Source organism: Coffea arabica, chromosome 5c, assembly GCF_036785885.1.
Source record: "Coffea arabica cultivar ET-39 chromosome 5c, Coffea Arabica ET-39 HiFi, whole genome shotgun sequence".
NCBI classification, from domain to species: domain Eukaryota; kingdom Viridiplantae; phylum Streptophyta; class Magnoliopsida; order Gentianales; family Rubiaceae; genus Coffea; species Coffea arabica.
Genome location: NC_092319.1, coordinates 37,566,096 through 37,575,020, shown reverse-complemented (window position 1 = coordinate 37,575,020; position 8,925 = coordinate 37,566,096). Strand labels below are relative to the sequence as shown.

The 8,925-nt window shown below is 34.1% G+C and overlaps 1 protein-coding gene across 1 annotated transcript; it reads right to left on the bottom strand.

Annotated features, from left to right (window-relative positions):
* Positions 1–548: 548 nt before the first annotated feature.
* Positions 549–6,265, bottom strand: LOC113691016 (uncharacterized). The gene is made up of 5 exons (XM_027209182.2): positions 6,014–6,265; positions 4,892–5,034; positions 4,644–4,773; positions 4,194–4,385; positions 549–987 (listed from the first exon to the last, which is right to left on the bottom strand). The coding sequence occupies exons 1-5, from the start codon at positions 6,230–6,232 to the stop codon at positions 778–780; spliced, it is 894 nt and encodes a 297-aa protein (XP_027064983.2). The 5' UTR covers positions 6,233–6,265; the 3' UTR covers positions 549–777.
* Positions 6,266–8,925: the final 2,660 nt, after the last annotated feature.

The following is an 8,925-nucleotide window of genomic DNA, read 5'->3' as shown; positions in this document are numbered from 1 at the left end:
GACAAAATACACCTAATTCCTATATATTTCTTTTCCATATAGCTATTTCCCTTTGGTCTCTTCAAGCTGTGCATTCAATTTTCTTCTTACCAAAAGGTCCAAAATCCCACCTCATCAGGGCCAGGCATCGAACACCGTATGCCGACTTCAATCAGGACATATTGGACTAATAATGACTTTGAAACAGACTACAAGAGAAATTCAAAACCTGTTACCTCAGACCGCATTGATTTTTCAAACTTTGTCAAGGAATGATAGTTTCAGCCAAAGGCAGTTGATTGAGGCACCTCCGCACGTTAGTCTATCTCTCCAGTCAATCTTTAAAAAAGTAACCAAGAACCCAAGGCAACATCTCAAGTTCATAATCGAAAAGAAATTATATAGACCAACCATTTGGCAAAGGCTTATAGCTGGCAATATAGGATGGATTGTGTGCAATGTGAAATTAATGAGTTTCACAATCTTATTTTGGAGCATTCTCATTTGTCAAAGACCAACAAGTTTTGGTCCAAACCGTGATAAAATTTTTCCATAAGCAACAACTATAATGCTCAAGCAGAGATAGCAATAGATAGATCAATCATTTTGAAATACTACTACTCTCCATGCAGGATAAAATACAAGATCGCATCAGAGCACTATATTTAAGAAACAAAGTTTAAATTGTTACCACACCACTTACTAAGGGGAAGACAAACTGCAGGCCTTCCAATTTTATCACATCATTTACTAGATTGTGGTTTTACCTGGACCAGCAAACAAAAGAAAATTAGTTGCTTAGGAAGACAAGTATTTGCTCATCCATGGGCGAAAACGTGCCCATGCTAGTTCAACAGCGGCATCATCTGAATCATTCAGTCCCATACTCTTCCTCCTTTGGGCACCCTCAGGAGAGGTGTTCAGAAAAGCATGTGAAACACCAGGATAGATATAAACCTCATGTGGAACTCCAGCCGCCTTTAGCTTCTCCTCCAATGCTTTCCCAGTCTGAAAGGAGCAAATAGGATAGCTTAATTATTAGAGATAAAGATGCTAAAACACACAAAGCCCCAAGATGTGTGATTGAACTGGATGCCAGCAGAAACGGAAACAGAAACACACTCCAAATCAGATGGCAACAATATACACAACGGAATTACAATTCAAACTACTTAAGCAACTTTCTTCTATTATATCATTTTAGAAGTGGTGCAAGGCTACATATTGCTCTAAGAATACTGAAGGCTACACCATTATTTAATTCTCAGAAGTGCCTGAAGACCCTCAACCGTGCCATTTACAAACCTTATATGGATAATGAAATATAACTGGAGCTATAAACTAATGAAAAAGCAATTGCAACTTAAGGATTCAGGAAGCCTAAAACGTGAAAAAATGCACCAAATTTAGTCAGCCACCACTATTAATTCCAGGAGTGTTGTCCTACAAAACTTCACAAGACTTATCAACGACCATTAACCGATCGGATGGTATTAATAAAATTTGAACTGTGTCACTAGAGGTACCTCCTCCAAAAGAGCTAAAGAGGTCATGTCCTTGAAAGCAAATCTCTTTGTACAAGGAACCACAATAATATGTCAAAGTACAAATCTTAGACTTGAACTAATAATCAGTAACAGCTTCACCACCACAAGCTTCCCAGTCAGTTGCGTCCACACACCTTTCTGCCCAATAAAGACAAACATTAGCTTCTCAACTCTCAATCTACCACAACACTTGAAAAAAATACTGCATCACATATCTTAGTACTCACTTTCCTTTATATTTACCATCCAGAATCCTTTAAGTTATCTTCCAAATTGCTGCACCCCCCCAAAAAGTTAGTGGAAAAATGGTGCACTAGTCCACCTTGCCACATGTATCCCAACCAACTTACAAGTTACTCCAATCTTCATTAAGATTCTAAAAACAATTATCAGATTTCCACACCAAAGGTGCTCAGTAATATAATAGTCTCTTCACAAAACAAACTGCTATTACATCTCACAGATACAAAATTAGAAGATGAAATTCATTCCCTCAATTCAGCTCATGAAAGATGCTCAACATTACTTAAACTTTTGCAGATACAAAATAGAAGATGAACTTTGTTTCCTATATTACCAACTTTAACTAGGATCATTACTACATTCAGCTCATGAAGGATGCTAGATGTCTTCCCATCTTAGTTTTGAATAAGCTATATCCTGCTATACCCTGAAGTTCTTTAGGGCTATCGCAGACAAATGCCTGAATGATGCCAACCAAAGTACAACGGCTTAAATGGTTGCAAATCCAAATTCACACCTATGAAACAGATGACAAGCCTCAACAAGATCTTCCTTCTGCTTGTAGGTTGATTATTTGCCAGTTCGGCGCATTCGGAAGCCAAAGTTCTTATATACCAAGGTTATCACCTCAACCTGGGGTACTATGGCTATAGATAAACATTCACCGAATCAACATTACTCCCCAATTTCAATTCCAAAATTTGATCACACTGGAAAGCTCACAAGAAGGGCCATGAAAGCTTCATATAGACAATGAGTAAGCTTGTGCAAAGACAACACACATGCACAAGAAAACCAGTAATCGTGACAGAAAGAAATGAACACACAATTCCATACATCATTTCCAATAGAAGCGTAAGACTCACTCCTTAACACCTTATCCAGATTGCCTTTACCAGTAAGGAGCACCTTCCAACTTTTATCTGAAGTTAAGAAGTCCATATTCTATCTGATGTTAATCTGCAACTTCACAAAATGATCATTCAGCAGACCCCACCATGTATCTTGTCTATAGTTTCATCTGAGTGTCACTCTCTTCCTAATAGGATCACTAGAGAGTCATATTTCGAAAGACATGCTAACACATACATTAATTTATACTGTATGAATCCAGTAATTCTGGAATACCACCCAAAAGAAAAAGGAAAAATGGTATTCAACAAACAAAACACCACCAAGTAAAACAAAACAATGATAGTAACAACATTAGGCGTTGTTCAACTTAAGCTAGTTATTTGCCTAAAACAGTTTCTAATACTAAAGAACTACTTATAGATTTTAACTAAAGAGTCTTAGCATTTCAGGACTCACTTCATCACCAATTCTCAGAGTCGAAATCAACAGGAACAGCAAACATATTCCTAAAGTTGTAACATTAGTTTAGGGAAAGAAAAAGAGGATTTCTTTGTAGTAATTTGGGAACATTCATACTTCTTTTCTCCCTTGCATCATTTAATTCCTAAAACATCTTTCGCTTTTCCCTCCCAACCATATTTCTGTACTCCACTCGTCTTGTGATGCTCCATCTAATAAGATTCTTAAATCTTTTCTCACTTATCTTTTGTCATAGGAATCACTAGAAACCTCAAATCTGCATATATTCAGGACATAATCTTGCTAAAAGTTTAATCTATAAATCGTACCCCTAGCAGTAAGGAATTAGAAATCTAACTGAGGAAAACCAGCAATTGTGTACAACTAAAAATAAATATAGTGGCCTACAAGGGACAACTTACTGGAAGGGGTATCAGAGTGGTTGGGGGAAAGCAAAACTACAAAATCAGGAAGTTAATCATGAATGGAATATAGATGTCCTTAGAGGTAAATGAAATGAGTTGTTTTCAGCAACAAAGAAGCTGCAGACACTCCACATAATTAAGTGGCAATGTTCCTGCTTTGATTCATACATCTTTTCTGCAGTCATTCGTAAAGCCAATGGTTTAATTGTTAGATTTTCTTTGACATTAGTGATCTTATATTTGTTAGAACAACACCGGGGCAGAGAACCATAACTGTCTCTGCAAAACCCAAAGCATTACAATGTTCACATAAATACTGAATTTTTTTAAAGCGCATATTTCATATCCACCTTTTTTGGAAACTCTTTCAGGCTACATGGAGTTAGTTACCATTTTAATTTAGCAGCAGACTGACAAACCAATTGTTAATAGAGAGCCGGACAAAATCCTTATAATTCACTGAATCCACATTCCAAGAAATTTAGTCTTTCAGATCACCACTGAGGGATTAGAATTTACGTGCCAACTATTTAATGGATCTTTGCATGAGAAAACATGATGACAGCTGAGCTTAAATTTTGTTAAAACATTTAAGTGATCAAGGCCAGTAGAACAGAACAGCATGAAAAATTTCAATCAAGACAGAGAATCCACCTATATTTCAGGAGAAAAAATGTTAAAATACCTTCGCATCTGAGAACCCAACCATATTGTCAAGCTCACCGAAATGAGCCTGCACAGGTGCCTTAGCTTGAGCAGGATCTGCAAGTGATGGTGGAGGAACTCCATAAAAGGCTACAACTGCATCAACCTCAGGGACCAACACAGAACTTGCAATGCTAAGGGCACCACCCATGCAGAATCCAGTTACACCGGCCTAATCAGATAAGCAAAGCAATCAGATTCCAAAAACAACTGCAGAAGAGCTTTAGCTGTTGACCATAGGGCAATGAGTTAAAATTTGGCAAGAAAAACTCAGTGTTAACAACAAAAAATTGGTTGATTAAGCTTTCTTTGTTTATTTAACATTGTCTTCTTTCCCTTCTTACTTGTAGTATTTTCCAATAATGTGCTGATTGAAACATTTGAGACACTGCAAAATGGTTAATCAGCTATAAGAGAAGTTCAAATAAACCTTCTTTGAACCATTTGCTTTGAGCCAGTTAACAGAAGCTTGAATGTCCTTGACAGCTCCTTGCCAGTCAAGACCTGTCATCAGATGCTGTGCTTCAGCAACATCAAGACCAACCTTCCCGCGATATAAACTACATCAAACAATGAAAGTCATTAAACACTTGTAAACCAACTAAAAAAGGATATGTGACTCTTAAAGCCAACAAAACCGTGTGCAGCCATAGTCTTGTGATTAATCAAGAATCTTACTCAGGTATAAGTGCTTTATAGCCACCATCAAACTGAGAAATTTTCTGAGCATGGTTCTTGATCTCAAAATCCACTCCCCACCACTCTTGAAGAACTACAATCCCGGGAGCATCCTCTTTCCCCACTACATAAGCATCAAATGTCTGTCCAAGCAGCCACAACACTCTCACTGAACTTCAGTTTATACCCAAAAGAATAACAAAAATGAAAAAGACAAAAACCAACATAAACTCTCAATGACCATGAACTCTATTCCACTTCTTTACACAAGGAAGCAGTCTCCAAACTCAAACCATGATAAGTATATACTAGAACATTTAGCATGCCATAAAAATAACTGCTTAAAACTGCAGTTAAACATGTCAACTGTTGGGAGGGCCACGGTCATAATTTCCGCCATTTATTGGATTCAGACATTAGATTAGATAAAGCAAGGAAAGCCAGGACTAGTAAAATTCTCCATGTATATGACCAAGAAAGAGCCTGTGGCCATTGGCTAAGTAAAAGACCGCAGCATTCACATCATATCTACAAACTCAGTACAAAGTTCTCATAAAAGCTTCAAGCATTTTCTCAATATCATCAATTTAGACCTAAGCCATTATACCAGCAAATTGACTGGAAAAAGAAAGATTATGCACAACCATTTGAACTTTTCTCCAACATTGCTTACAACAAAATGGAGGCCCTTTTTTTTCACTTTTAATCTGTTGGCTGGTATTTCAAAAACTAATTTTGACACAGATAAAAATATTGTCCTCAAACATCTTAATAATTGCCACAATCAAATAATTCATCAAATATCAACAATAGAAGCATCAAAAATCTTTCTAGCTTAGGCAAAAAGCAAGAATCTTTTTCAGCTTTAACGCTTCATATGATTCTTTTCATCGACATTTCTCAAATCCCACAAAAAAAAATTACAAGACTATAGTACAAGCCCATAAAGCAATTTCATCAAAACCTTAAAATCAATCCTGCACCAATATTCAAACTTGCAGGGTCATCAACATTTTCAGCACTTTCACAAATCCCACAAAAAATTACAGGAATATACAAAGAGCACACCAAGCATTTCATCAAAATCCTTAAAATCAATTATGCATCAGAAATTAAACTTACAGTGTCATCCCTTTGAATTTGGATTTTCTTGAAAGGGGAAGAAACAGCAGCAGAATCAGCCATTGCTCGAACCTGAAGAACAGGAGTTGACGATGGAGAGAGTAGTTGCTTTAGGAGTGATGAGGAGGGCAATGGGGAAGTGGGTCTTTTGGTATTTTTAAAGTTGAGCAGAGTTTTAGGGAAGATTCTAGAGCAGTAGTAAGAGGAAATTGAGATCATGGCATCAACCAGAAACTTCACTGAATCAGCACTACTGATAGGGATGTTATAACCCTCATACAACCGACATTCAACCTTTTATTTTATTTTCTTTCTTTTTTAACCCTTTTATTTTTGGATAATTTTAGAAATCTACCCTAATGTGTCTAATAATTGCAATTATCTCCCCCAAAGTTTTAAAAATAATCACTTACCTTCTCTATCATTAATTTGGGACCCAATGCTCACATCATTGGGGTTAAAATGAGTCGACTATCTTTACAACTTAAGATATTTTGTGCATATTTGTGGAGAAAAACAATCAAAACATTTTAATTAAATTGACCATAATTTGAATTTAAAAAACAACTAATTTGCTATACGAAAGGGAACTAATGCTACGTATTTGCTATATGAAAAGGGAACTAATGCTACGTGCAGTTTTTTTATTAATGTATTTGACAGATAAAAGGAGTTATATATGATGTACTTGATGAATAAAAGGATTCAAACATGAAAAATAATTGGGCTGTTTACAAACTAAATTAACCATAATTTGATTACATTAGAAAAATAAATTTGGCATTAAAAAAGGACACTAGTACTTTTCGTTTGTTAAATTTCGAAAGTTGTTACTTTTTAGTTGCAAATGATGAAAATTTTTTATTAATCATGTGTAATAAGAACCCTGTAATTGAAATAATAAGTTAGATTGAATAAGTAAATTAACTATTATCATAGGCAAGTGGTACTTTTGGAATCGAATGATCTTATCACACCTAAAATCATTTGCTTATTGCTATTCTTTTGAATTGGGGTAAATTGTTACAAGGATATAAGTTTCAAGGGAGGTTAGTAATATTTTTAAAACTTTAGGGGACGATAATGAAACTGTTAGAAATTCATGGGGACGTTTCTAAAATTATTCCTTCATTTTTTTCGTTACATATTCTTTATGTTTGCTACGGATAATTTTTCAATTGGACCCCTTGGTTTTTGAACAACGGCAAGTAGCTGTGAAAACTTAGGATAATGTCAAAGAAATCCCAGTGGTTAAGTTTTGGAAATTTTGAAAAAATGGAATTGAAAGAATTGAAATTTATAAGTAGGATATAACTTTTGACAAATATGTAAATGGGATATAGGTAATTATTCTTAAATGATAAAATAATTTATTATGTAAGTAAGATTATGAAATTACCCTTTATGCACGTGCTAGCACTTGTATATGCACATATTTTATGCACATAAATTTGTGTACAGCAAAGTGCATATTACAATTTAATAAAATACACATTGTTACAAGGATGATTTAGTCAACTAACAATCATTTTATTATCTTTTTTAATCAATGAAAAGTAATCTAATTTATAAAATTTTCAAGAGTAATACACTATTTATGAAATTTCAATTTTCCTATTTCCATTTCCAGATTTTCTTGTGGCCAATTCCGTACAAAAAGTGTAAATGCATTATGGGAATCTAATAAAAATTAGGAGTAGTGCAAGATATATATTTTCTTACCCAACTATTAAGGGCAAGTGAAGGTCAAGTAGGCAACCCTTCACTACCAACCTTGCCTCCGTACTAGTTGAGTAAATTTCTTTTATGTGAAAATGGTTCAAAACATTTTTCATATTTTGTCAAATAAAATTTTTTCCCTCACTTTTAAAATGTTGACTTTACGTTCTTTACAAAATCAAGTCAGTCAAATTTGATTCCTATCTAAGTTTTCGATCATTTTTTAGCTTGATATTACACTAACACTTACAATGATTTACAACTAACACTTCACCCTTTTTTTTCTTTGTTTTGGGTTTGGTAGGGGTAATTTTTTTCATTTCAACTGCTTAGGTTTTGAAAAATGGCAACTAGCTGTGAAAACTTTTGAAAATTTCAAAGAAATCGCAAGGATTAGATTTTCCATGTGCTAAAATAAGCCAATACTGTAAAACAATCAGAAGAAAAAACAACTTCTACACTTAATTGAGAAGTGCTTTTTAATATTATAAGTACGAAAAACATGTAGAGAAAGAACAAAGAACTATTGAATTATTTGTAGTACAAGATATATTGTCCAACCAAACTTAGGTAAGTAATTTTTTCACCTTAACTTGTGTCTCTCTAATCCATTCTGTACGGTGGAGTAGGATCAGCTCACCCGCTACCTAATGCTATCAACATGCATAATAATAATAATAATAATAATAATAATAATAATAATAACAATAATAATAATAATAATAATTACAATAACAATAACAATAATAATAATTACAATAACAATAATAATTATAAGAACAACAACAACAACAACAATAATAATAATAACAACAACAACAACAACAACAACAATAAGAATAATAAATCACAAATTGATTCATTATGGTGACACAAGAATAATCACAATGATCGCACGATTGAATAATTGCCAATGACCAACAAATTTCGTATAACAACTAATTATCTAATAATACTCTTGAAACTTCTAAAATGAATATCATATATCTTTTTCCAATTTTGGGATCTTCTGCATCAAATAATGTTAATTGAACAAAAAGTTGGATGAACAAATTTTTTTCTCAAAAGCATATTTCTTTGTTTTTTCCCCTGAAGAAGAATTATTTTTTTTATTCTTCTAACTCTCTACGCAACTTTGACGAAATTTCCTCAATTAGTTGAGGGTTTCTCCCACATTTGATTATCACTGATTA

What these genes read in the sequence shown, in the direction of transcription:
- LOC113691016 (XM_027209182.2), bottom strand. Translation starts at nt 6,232, where the DNA reads ATGATCTCAATTTCCTCTTACTACTGCTCTAGAATCTTCCCTAAAACT. An exon ending in AAATTCAAAGGGATGACACT is followed by an intron (nt 5,035 to 6,013) that starts GTAAGTTTAATT and finishes CTGCTTGGACAG; the next exon opens with ACATTTGATGCTTATGTAGT. An exon ending in TTGGGTTCTCAGATGCGAAG is followed by an intron (nt 988 to 4,193) that starts GTATTTTAACAT and finishes TGCTCCTTTCAG; the next exon opens with ACTGGGAAAGCATTGGAGGA.